This window comes from Sarcophilus harrisii, chromosome 1 (assembly GCF_902635505.1).
Source record: "Sarcophilus harrisii chromosome 1, mSarHar1.11, whole genome shotgun sequence".
NCBI classification, from domain to species: domain Eukaryota; kingdom Metazoa; phylum Chordata; class Mammalia; order Dasyuromorphia; family Dasyuridae; genus Sarcophilus; species Sarcophilus harrisii.
In genome coordinates this window covers 284,195,996-284,208,794 of record NC_045426.1, presented here as the reverse complement: position 1 = coordinate 284,208,794, position 12,799 = coordinate 284,195,996, and the positions used below count along the sequence as shown (strand labels likewise).

Here is a 12,799-nt window from a genome sequence, read left to right as displayed (position 1 = left end):
CTTGGAGGCAGCCATCTTTTCAGCAGATTAATTACCACAAGAATAGCCAGGTGTTAAAGTCCAAAAGTCTTTATTGTCTCTTTTGCCTGGTGCTCAGTTAGCTTTCTCATCCCCTTTCAGAGGGGACTTGGTTTCAGTGGAGAAAATGCAGGAGGACAGGCCAGCCACCAGAAGGCTGATGAAGATGGAAATGAATCTCTCTCTCTCCTTGGCTCCCAGAGCTTGAGCTCCTCCAGTCCTCTGTCTTCTCTTCTCTCAGTTCCTGCTTATATGCTCCACATTGAGTATAAACCAATCATTATATCACTAGGAAACCATTATTTGTTGTAAGATTAAATCAGTCATACTGAATTTAGTGAACTATTAAGCACCATGCTAAACTAGATAACCATTGTCTCATCAATTCTACTGACTTAGCACCTTGTAAGAATCTTGTTTCAAGCTCAAAGAGTTCTGGATCATAACAAACATACAAATTTAGTTTTTGGCACACCCAGTCTTCAAGGGAGCCATACTTAGGCCAAATAATGCCTCCATCAATATATTGTTATCCCAAACAAAACAACAATACCTTATTTTTTTTCTTGTTTTTTCCTTTATATTTTAGCAGTTTGTTCCAATTACTTATTTCCCAAGGGACTATCTACTGGCATTTTCTGATCCTTTTTTTTCCCTCATTTTTCATGAGAGATGGCTGGGACTGGACCATATCCATTGAATTTGGATGAAATCTAAATTCCAAAACACCCAAACACATTAGTTGTCACCAACTGACCTCACCCAAGAAAGCCTATCCTATCCTGTCCAGAGCACCCCTCCAGAATCTATAATTTGACTCAAGGAGCTCACAGGGGAGTTACTGATCTGGCCTCACACCAAGCTGATCAGAATTTTTACCATGGAGTTTCTACCTTTTGCTTTACCTTACATTTCTCCACTTTGGGCCCACTTTATCTTGGGGAACAAAGAGAAGCCTCTGGATACTGGAGGGCTGCCTAAATCAGGGCAGGGCGCCATCCCACTAACATCCAAGAGTTCGCCTACTCACCAAGTCATGTGATCTTGGTCAAGCCCCACAATTGTGTGGCTCAGAATGATGAGTGGTCACCATTTTAATTTTAAAGCAAAAAAGCTGGAGAGCAAAGCAAAAGTGTATTGTATGTTCTCACAAGAAACGGGTATCCCTCTCGTTGAGCAAGCAGTCGAAGGGAGGGGGCACCTTTTGGGACAGGTTTTACACTTTAAATACTCCCTAACACAAATATCCCTCTTACCACTAACCATCATCCTCATTGGCTGAGGGTCTTAAATTCTAAACATGGGAACTACCAAAGAAATTGAATTTGGCCAATAAGTACATAGTTGCCTACATTTGATTGAAGTAGGAAGGAAATGTCATGGGAGGATACCAGGAAGGGAACTTACATATGCTCTTGAGTCAATGCTCAAGGATCTTCAGGACTACTCCAACTCTGAAGTAAATAAAACCTTACTCGATTTTCACAACTGTCTTGAGAGATCTCACTCCATCTCATTCAGTAGAAACAACCATAATTAAATTAAAATTTTACTGGTGATTTATTGGTGATCTCCCTTAACTATCTTAATCAGTCATTGCAACCAAGAGTCAGGAGAGTGATTATCGACCAGTTATGAAGAATGTGACTAAACAAATTGCCGAATACAATAAAACCATCGTGGACTCTCTTCACAACACCTCTCGAAACTGAATTCAGACTTTACTTCAAGGCGTCCATCAAGTACATTAAATCTTGTACTTCTGAGCTTTGAATAAATTCACTCGTAGAAAAACATTAAAAACAAGAAAATATAGCCTACAAACTATTGTTGATGAGTGCTTTATTGATATGAATCCTTAAAAATATCACCCTATTTTTGAGAGCAACAGTCCAAAAGAGGACTTTTAAAAATATATGGATTAGGTTTTCCTGAAAAGGAAAATGTTTGCTTTGTCATGACCTATTTTATATTCAAATATGCTTCTAACATAACAAATAGTTGTGATTTTAAAATTACCCTCTCCTTTTTGTCAGCTATTTTAATTAATATCAGGAATATGTTTTTCATCTAGGTTTTCCATAAGAAGTGAAAATTTTTATTATTAATCACATTAAATATGTCAATAGAAGCAATATTTTTATAGCTTTGTTTTTTAAAAAAAGATGAAAATTAATCTTTGCAAATAAAGAGAATTAAGATTTATGGAAGTCCTTAAGTCATTCACTATGATCTGGTGATTGAAAATGTATTTATGCATATACATATTTACTGTAGAATTGCCTCCTCCTACAGAATAATACAGAATAACAGAATAATGTGGGGGCAAGCCCAGGTCAGGCAATTGAGTATAATTTACAAAGGCAAGGTTGGCAATCACAGAAAAAAAAGATGAAGTAAAAGCAGAACTTGAAATACTTTTAAACCCCTTATCACATTTATTCATTTCTCTAGCAAATTCCTTTCACTCTTCCCCACTCCCACCATTAATTCATACTTTTTCTAAGACTGGAGAAAGTATATATTTTTTTGTATAGGAGTTAAAAGAGCATGCTAGATGTGCCTTTTGAAAATTTTTAAAAACTAGTATAGATCTTATTACTTTTCATTATTATAGTTGGAAATCACAGAAATGAATTCTAGCATACTTAACTCAGTCTTACAAAAAGTTCCTTGTTCACTGTGTGAAAATAATAATTTCACTGGTTAGATAAGATAGATAGATATAATTGTCTTGATTTTATTTTTACGTATTTCCGTACGTAAGGTTTTACGAAGAAAGCATATGGGGAATTATAATTGTGGACTATTATACTCTTTGCCTTTACTCATTTCTTAGGACAGCCAAATGCATTTGCCCTTTTTCTTCACCTTATTTATCTTTAGATTTTTTTTTTCACATCTTTTCAAATCAAGGCCCAAGTTTAAAATGATTTTTAATATTAATAATAGGAATTGTAGTTGGTGTACAGGGCTTACCACTGTAGAACCTCACTAACAAAGAGTTATTTGTATCATTCCAGATGAAAAACATAGCAGAGACCAAACAATGATATAATTTTTTCTTCAGAAAAAACTTTATTAAATTATTCTTCTGAAAAAATCAAACTTTCCTTAAAATTATTTAATATAAGATCTCTAGAGATCACAACTGAATAGATTTTCTTTAAGCAAAAAAGTCTGTTTATTGTAATGCCGGAGAAACTAAACAAATCAGAGATTAGAGCAATTTAATAGTTTATTAAATGGAGAGATTTATTGAGACCAAATGGTTCCATGATTGGTCCCAGGGCTGAATGAGACTGTCATCTCAAAGAATCCAGCACTGAGTATTAGCAAGATTTGTTTATAAGCTAACAAGGACAATGACATAATGGGGGAGATACCTGAATAGGGATAACCTAATGGGGGAAGGCACCTAGGATGACACAATGGAGGGAGGTACTGGAGAGGCTACTGATATTCTAATGATATCTAAAATGGATAGATCTCTATTCTGTCAAATATTAAGAAGGAATGATTATAACCTAAAAATATAAAACCTTTATCTCATCAAACATTAAGAGGGAAAGGTCATAACCTGAGGCAGAGTAACTAATAGGACAATGGAGAAACTGGTCTGGACATTAAAAGGGAAAGGTGGCATAACATTCCACATATTCTTACTTCTAACTATTCAAATCTTTGAATTACCTTCATTTAGAAGGTCTTACTTAGCACCATAATTTTGACCAACCCTATGTAAATAGACCAAATAAAAATCAAAATAAAGCTAGAACAATGCAAGGACTTATGGCAAGGTCAAGTCTCTCCCTGATAATCCCAGAGTTAATCAGCAATACCCAAAGTTCCTTATTACAATAATGTCAGGTCCTCTGCAGTTGGGGAGCATATGGACAGTTCACTGTGAATTAGGTCTGTGGTCATTTTGCATGACTCGGCCTCTGCTTACAGAGCAGCAGGGCTCAAGACAGTTATACTGCCCATTCACAGGGACAACCTGCTCCAGGGGAGAAGGGTGAGGTTTGGAGTAGCTCCACCTGTCCCTGCCCAGAGGAACAGACAAAGTTGCAGAAAGGATCAGATTTCTGAGCAGATTATGCACAGTTAGACCAAGGCAGGCAAACCCCAAACTTTTAGTGGCCTGATATCAAACTACAAGGTCCTTTTAAGTATGCTGAAATACTAATTAAGGATCTGGGGTAACAGGAGTGGAGAAACAGATCAGAGAGACAAGAAAGGTATCCGATTTCTGGTTGTTTCTTAAAAAATAATTCCCAAAACTGACTCTGCCAGGGCAATTCCAACAGAATAAGGGATTTCAAAGTTAAAGCATAACCAGCAAGTCATAGTCCAGTAAATTTAATCAAGGAGTAAAAAATGAAAGGACTTTTAAAGACTTCCAATTAAATCTGAACTAGTAAGATAGAGGATAGGGCAGAAGTACCCAAGAAAATACACCAGTTTCCCCAATTTCCTATTTCTTCCTCCCTTTTTTTTCCTCATGGAAAGGAATTATCAAATAAACCCACATATAAATCATATACATATGCATGTACATAACAGACTAAAAATCCCTTAAACGTAACAGCAACAGTTACATAAGTTTAACAATTTCTGTCCCAAGTCAAACACACAGTAATACAGTTACAATTCTAACAATTCAACCACTTTCTCACTCCCCCATATCAGTCCAAATTACATCAGGAGAAGGGTCGATGGTTTTCTCAAAAGCTGCTTCCTGCTGAAAATGGGTGGCAATGCTCAGTTCACGGTGGGGGATGGGTGTGGTGTGGTGTGCTGACAATCAAAGCTTGATCTAGGTCCCAGAAGCAAGTCAATATATCTGTAATTTACCAAATCTAGAAACAAAAACAAATCTAACAAAGAAAAGTTAGAACAATCTGAGATAGAAAGACTGGTCCACAAGGACTGCTACATGATGTGGCCTCTCATTAGTTATAAACCTTAAAAAAACACTTGAATATCCAGACACAATATCTAGTAACCAATAGATGACCAGACTAAATACTTATTTGCTCAAGAATTTAGGATATAATGATTACAGATAACCAGATTGGAAACAGCAAGGTATGACATAATTGAATTGCATTAACAATTTCTTATTGACCATTGCTCTGATTATAGAAATCAGTTACAAGAGGGGGAAAAAATGCAGTGATATATTAACTACAAACCAAAGAAATTTTACCTCTAGTAACAAATCCTAAACAGATATTACCATAACCTTATCAGTTTGCTGCTTTTGACCAAGAACCAGGTAGCTACAACTTGATAAAAAAATGTCTGGAACAGTTTAGAGGGAGGGGAGAGGAGAGAATTCCATGTGACTGCCCTTCCCCCCACTCCACCTCCCAAGGGAGGGAGGGGCAGAGGAAAATCCGAATTAAACTTCACTCCAGGCTAACTAGATGCTCCAATAGCTGAAGTAACAGCAGTATGGGATGAGTTTAAATCTTTATAAAAGATCCCTACCCCACTCAACATTTAAAGTAGCAGAAATCAGTGGGTAGGTGGGTGGGGGAATTCCATAAAACCCCCATGTCTAGCAGAACTGGATTTAAAGCATAACTTACAATGTTATAATATAGGTAACAAACTCTGAACCAAAATACAGCTTTAAATTCCCAATAATACAAAACTGCTTTTGCCATCTCATTTCAAATAATGAAACAGCAGTTTCTTTCTCTCCCTCTGGCCCCATGTGGCCATTATTCCCAATGGACTCCTCCTAAGTTCCAACTTGGCCAGAGTTGAAGCTTTCAGAATTCAGATCCTTTTTTCTACATACTTTACCTAATTAGAGGCACATGACCCCTTTTCAGGCAAGTTAACAGAACTTCTTTAACAAGCTATTGTTCTTTTAAGATCTTATACTTAAAGATAACTAATTCTAGCCTGCATAGGCAACAGTAAAATTTATTTTCCAAATTTAGAATCATCTTAAAATTCCTAATCAAATGTTTTCTCCAGCTGGAGTTCAGTATTAAAATAACCAATTCCCAAATTTGATTATTGTTCTTAAATTTAACAGAGCTCTTAAAATTAACAAAACAGACAAACAAATCACACAGAACACAGAATACATAGACTGCACAATTACAACATTCAATAAGACATTGACATCAAAACCAGAGCCAAATTGTGTCTTAAAAAGACACCCAGGTAGTGACAACTGTGTCCAGTTGGACACTAATCAAAAACCAAAACCAAATGGTATCTTAAAAGGACACCCAGATTTATACTCTGGAATGCCCAGAGTTGTGCCAACTGGTACACAGAACCAGATGTGTCTTAGGAGACACTCAGGTAGTGCCAACTGTATCCAGTTCGACACTACTCAGAATTTTAACACCTGTCAGTGTCCTGTTATTCTGAGATTGCAGGTGTTAGCACAAGCAAGTACCAGGTGTCTAAGAGACACAAAACCAGGGGGTATCATCCAGCGTCCCGAATAATAACCTCAGAATTCAATGCCCGTCATTCTGTCAGCATTCTAATATTCTGAGAATCCAGGTGCTAACACAGACAGACAAAAACAAATCAGATTGGATTTATACTCTCTCCTGCCCCAATTGAAAGTATCCACTGTTGGGTGTGGCCCCAGCTAGTGAACTGCTCTCTTCCTGGAGCCTCTGGAGGAATCCAGAGGGTTAGCCTTTTCCAAGAAAAAGAAAACCCAGATCCCCAACTGTCTTCCAGGCCCAAAGTAGAGACTTGAAATGTCTCTAACCCCTAGTCCCATTCTCAGTTCCTGATATTTCGCTGGGTAGTTCCAAAATGTAATGCCAGAGAAACTGAGCAAGACAGAGATTAAAGAACAGTTTAATAGTTTATTAAATGGAGAGATTTACTGGAACCAAATGGATCCATGGTTGGTCCCAGGGCTGAATGAGATTGTCTCTGACTTATCTCTGACTGTCGTTGCAAAGAATCCAGCACTGAGTATTAGACAGCAAGATTTTTTTATAGGATAACTAGGACAATGACATAATGGGGGGACATACCTGGATGGGGATAATCTAATGGGGGGAGGTACCTAGGATGACACAATCCAGAGAGATACTGGAGAGGTTACTGATATTCTAAGGTCTAAAATGGATAGACCTTTATCCTGTCAAACATTAAGAAGGAATGATTATAGCCTAAAGATATAAAACCTTTATCTCATCAAATATTAAGAGGGAAAGGCCATAACCTGAGGCAGAGTAAACAAATAGGACAATGGAGAAACTGGGTCAGGACATTAAAAGGGAACTGTGGCATAACATTATCAGAGGGAAATTCTCACAAATTTCTCTTCCTTTTAGAGTATTTCAGCAAATCCAACAAGAATAAACTATTTGCTATGATAAGAGTTGGAGACTAATATTCACACAAAGCAGATTCTTTCTTAGCCAGTCCTATTGCTCATTGAATTCCATTCATGTTAGAATGTAAGTAGTAATGGAAGGAAGTTGCAACTGAAATCCTTTTTCACTTTATGTACAGTGATCCTTTAAAATTTGTGTTTCTACAAATGAATTACAATATGAGAAAATTGTAAAAAAAAAAAAAAAATTCTCTTTTTTATTATTTTTCACAATGAATTTGTAGTAGTCTTTTTTCTTGGGAGATACTTGCATAGTTCCTCATTTTAAAGTTTTTTTTTTTTTTTAATCACAACAATATAGTGAGGACAATAGCAGTGCCCTCCAAGTTGTGATAGTCAATAGACTATCCCTGAGTCTATTTCTTTACATTTTTTTCACTTCTTTCCTGTCAAATAATTCTTATATAGATATCTAGGTCAGTTATTGTGTGTAAAAAAAGAGAAATTAAGAAATGACAAATTGAATAGTAATGATCCATTTTAGCTTGGTTATTGATTTTTTAAATTTCCATATGCTATTATCTCTTGAGATACAAATTCAGAATTAAGAACTCAAACTATGTCTTTTATTTTAGTTTTTATGTGAAAATTTTTATAATTTTTCAAATTAATGTAAAAACAATTTTTTGCTTTTGTTTTAAGAAAATTTCGAGTTTCAAATTCTCTCTCTCCATTATCTTCTTCCTGAGACAGTAAGCATATGTACAATCATACTAAGCATGTTTCCAGTTAGGCATGTTTCAAAAGAAAACACAGGCCAAATAAAAACAATGATGAGTACCACAACAAGAAGAATAATAAAGATAGTTTTTTAAAGTATGTATTCAGACTCCATCTCTTCTTTCTCTGGAGGTGGTTAGTATTTTTCATCATAAATTCTTTGGAATTGTCTGAAACTGAACAGTTCTTATAGTTCCTAGGTTCTTCTTGATTGCCCAAGCAACAAAATTGATTGGGTAGGTTTTTTAAATAATATAAATTATCCATAGAGGAATTTTTAGGATTTGAAACCCCTAAGATCCAGTAGGTAGAGAAAGTTATTCATTCAGCACATTCATTCAGTATTATTCTAGGCACTGAAGGCCATATAATTTTAGGTATTTCCTGCCCTCATGAAGCTTAAAATCTAATTACAGGATTGTTCCTTCAAATTATATAATATCTATATATGCTAAATTGAAACATAAACACTTCATTAAATAATTTGTCTTGTATGATGAAGAAATTTGATGTATATTATATAATGGCATGGTTAAAAAGATGTTTACCTCCTTTTTTTTGTGAGCTATCAGAGTTTTAACTTCTAATTTTTGAATAGACTAGATTCTAAAATCTAAATATATTGTTTTTTTCTTATTAGTATATAACAAAATTTCAATGCCTTAGGATGTTCATCTTTGTAATAATGTAATCCTTCAAAAACCTGTGTGTGTGTGTGTGTGTGTGTGTGTGTGTGTAAATGTTGAAGCTCAGAAGATATCCCAAAAGACTGGGGATCACAGACCAGTATTGCAAGGTGTCTCAAAAGAATTTGCAGACTTAAACCCATATCCAAGTCAAGGAGCAAAGTTTATTGTAATTGCAATGCCAACCGAAGTAGGCTAAATTTCTAAAGAACTTAGTTAGCAAAGAACCAAGAGAAAGCAGACATATTTATCCAGTTCTTCGTGTCATTGATATGCTAATTTTATGGCCTAGAGGAAGAACTAAAGAATGGTCTCAGGAATTTGACTATCACTGACCAGCAGATCTAGGACTATCCTAAGGCCAGAAGATTTTAGAATCATTGACCATTGTCAGAACAGTAACACTAAGGTTAGAGAATCTCAGGATCACTAATATATCTTCCCTAAAGTCTAAGGGAAGAAATGTTATTATATTCCTATGTCAGAAGAATTTCACAATCATTGATGGACAGATTGTTAGAACAATAGCATTCTAAGGCTGGGAAGACCTCGGGATCACTGATTCTAAAGCCAGAAGCCTTTAGAATCATTGACAGATTGCTAGAACAGAAGCACCCCAAGGCCAGGGGGACCTCCCTACTACTGTCTCCTCTAGAAGATCATTTTCTTCTCTCAAGCAGTTTGAACTCCAAATTCATTTGGAACAAAGTGACAGAAATCTCATCTGGAGCCATTCCTTGTTGATAAGGGATATAGAGCTGTACCTGCCTAGTGGGGTACAGAGTGAGGAGGGGAGGCACATGACTTGAAGATGTGGCAGAAGTATTCAGAAGGATTCTGGATGGGTTAGCTGATGGTATTCAGGTTGAACAAATAATTGGAAGTTTATAGCTTAGTGTCTGGAGGAAACAAATCTCACAAATATGTTAAAAATGCAGGGGCCAAATATGAGTAATAAAAGAAAAGTGGAATTAGTATAGGGATTACTAGAGACAGTAACCAGGAACCCCACTCAGAGGAAGACTGGGGAGAGTAGATGAGGCTTTCATGAATGTCTCTCTTATCCAGACAGCTTTTCTTAGGGTAAATACCAAATAACATTTCCCCAATATCCCTGCATTTGTCTCAAAGGAGTAGATGTAATGGGTAGAATGGTGGCATTATACACAGTGAAAGGAGTGCTCAGGTAATCTGAGCAAACTTCATAATGTTTCAAAGACATTTAGCATTGGGTAGAGAAGATAACATGCAGAGTGGAGATAATAACTAATCTTAAATGAGTTTGGTCTCTTTTAGCTCCTTTACCTCAGAGCCTTTTCAGTCTTACAAGGGAAGACGTTTATCCAATTAGTAAAGGTATCAACAAAAAAAACAAAAGCTGTTTGAAGCCCCTGAAAGTAGGCATGTGTAAAATCTGTCAGTTCTTCCCTAAATATGTACCCCCTCCTCCAGGTAGGCTTAAGGATTTCAGAATTTACTTGGGCACAAACTGGCAGACCCGACAGATCTCATTGTTTCTCCTAGCTTGTGATCAGTGAAAATAGGTTTCTCAAGGAATTGGAGAGCATTTTTCCCCCAAGTGAGTAGCTTGGTATAGGCTATAGAGAAGTTTCCACTGGCTGGCCTCTTGGATTAGAAGTAGGTCTGAAGGTGTTTGAGAAAGGGTGTGTACTTCCTTTCTTTAGAAAAGGCCTGTTCCTGTATGCTACATGAGACTGTAGCATTTGGGGAATTAAAGATGCCATGGTCAAAGGCAAACAAGCACAGCACAGGCAGCTGAATCTGCAAATCTGTTTTCCTTGGCCTGAAGGGAATCCCTCCTTCTAGTGTCTTTTATAAAACATAACAAAAACTTCTTTAGATCCTTGGAAAACTTGCAATAATTGTAGAATTTCCCCTGCATATTTAATGGGGGAAATACTTATTTTTGCTTGTCAAGTCCCCTTTCTTTCCAGATAGTCCCATTTGCATACAAAACATGAAAGGCATTTTTAGAGTCAGTTTAGATCTTCACTTTCATTCCTTTCCCCAATTCTAAATCTCTTCTGAGGGCAAAAATGTTCTGAACCTAATGAAAAGGGAAAGCTTGGAAACTTTCTCAATTAGAAGGACTGTAGCAGCTACTGCTCTAAGGCAGGAAGGTTACCCCAAAGAGAGTCAATACCAAGTTTCTTAGAGAGTAAGCAAGGGGTCTAGGATAGGGTTCCAGAGACTAAGTTGAGACCCCTAGGACCTGGGCTCGACTTGGTTCCATCAATGTACAGTCTAAAAGGCTTTAAGTAGGGCTAAGGCTGGGGCAGAGATTAGTTTAGCTTTCAAGATCTTAAAAGCCTTGGTCTGATCAGGGCCCCCATTCGAGGGGAATTATGCCTGGAATAGAATCAGAGGAGCTTGGCAGTAACCAAAGTTAGCCATACCCAGAAAAGTATATAACTGTTTCTTTGAGAAAGGTTCAAGGAGTGATAAGATTGCTTCTTCTTTTGTTGTGAGTAAAAGGGAGATGGGAGTTAATTCATGGCCCAAACACTTTAACAGACTAATAGGCAATGTGGGCCTTTAGATAGGCCTGGGGGAGGGGGGTTGGGAGGAGGATATGCAAAAAAGAAAGCAGTTTTAATAACTAAGGTAGAAAATCATTGTGTCTCCTGAGATACTTGTATTAGGTTCATGGCTTCAACTGATCATTTGCTCTCGTTATAGAAATTTGCTATAAGAGGAAAAAGCAGGGCCTACATGATTATAATAGCTTATTATACAGGTCCTTCAGGCTTCAGCCTGAAAGCACGAATGATGCGGGAAAGATTCCAATGTTTGATTCCCAACCAACCCCCCCCCCCCCCCCCCCCCCCCCCCCCCCCAGTTTAATGTAAATTACCATTTGACTCACAAATCCTGGTCCCTTTGAATTCCAATAGAAGATCCGGACCTGTCCCAGCCCCACCGGGATCTGAGCCAACTTTGGGGCTACACCCCAAAGCCCCTCGAGCTAAGTCTCTGACTTAAAAGGACAACACTGGGAACCCCTCTTTGCAGAGATTCCAAACATGCCAGCCATGTGAGGACCCTCTGTCCACTGGACCCTCTGTCCAGTGCCCTCCTTATCTCTACCTTCACCTACCTCCTACTTCTAAACTCAGTAATAAACCTCTTTTATCAATCTAGCTCTTTGGGCCAATAAATGCTTTTATTGGGAATTAGGCGCTGCTACTAGACCTCGTATACTGCCGTATCCTTGCACCGAATCCAAAGGGGTTGCAGGGGATCTCTGTTTGACTCCCTATACCCCAAACCTGCCACTAGACCTTAACTAAACACTAATTTCATTTAGGTACCCCAAATCTAGACCTCATTTATCTATACCTCAACACATATATGACCAGATAAAGGATCTTTAGCTCTGTTTGACTGGTTTGACAACCAGTCATGCAGTAACAATTCCACCTCATAGCCAGACTCAAGAATAATCAGATGGGAAACAAAGAAACAGAATTGGGAAACTAAGTCAGAAGGATCCCACTTTGAGCAGAGGCTAAAGTTCTCCCAGCTCTTGTTCAGATAAAATGTTCTGCTATGAAAGTTCTGGAAAGCATTCCTCTGAGTAACTTATGGCATTTCTCTGGAATGATGGATTACTGACTTAATGATCAGGCAATCAGATTCAAACTCAAAAGAGTTACAGTCCCAAGAGATTTTATCTCTAATAGCAAATCTTACTAATTGCAATTTAGGACTAGATACCTTATTTTTAAAAGCTTGCCAGGGCTTACACACATGAGATTTTTGTTTAACATGTTTTATATGTTTAAATTTATCCTGTTACAAAGGATTAATCATTAAACAATCTTATGGATTCTTAGTAAACACATTCCGTTTTTAGTAACTATAAATCCTAAACAGTCTCATTTTTCAGGGCTGATGACCTTACTTACCCTAATAGTTTCAAGAAAACTGGCAAGCTTACAAATTAAGGGGAGTTGACAGA

At 37.2% G+C, this 12,799-nt stretch overlaps 1 protein-coding gene across 4 annotated transcripts in view; it reads left to right on the top strand.

Moving 5' to 3' along the window:
• The window catches only part of IFT74 (intraflagellar transport 74), a 229,399-nt gene extending 227,176 nt beyond the window's left edge, over positions 1-2,223 (top strand). For all 4 annotated transcript variants that reach the window (XM_031943358.1, XM_031943364.1, XM_031943353.1 and 1 more), the window contains one exon: positions 1,612-2,223. In XM_031943358.1, coding sequence (XP_031799218.1) covers positions 1,612-1,730 — 119 coding nt within the window. In that variant the 3' untranslated portion in view covers positions 1,731-2,223. The remainder of the gene's footprint in view (positions 1-1,611) is intronic.
• Positions 2,224-12,799: the final 10,576 nt, after the last annotated feature.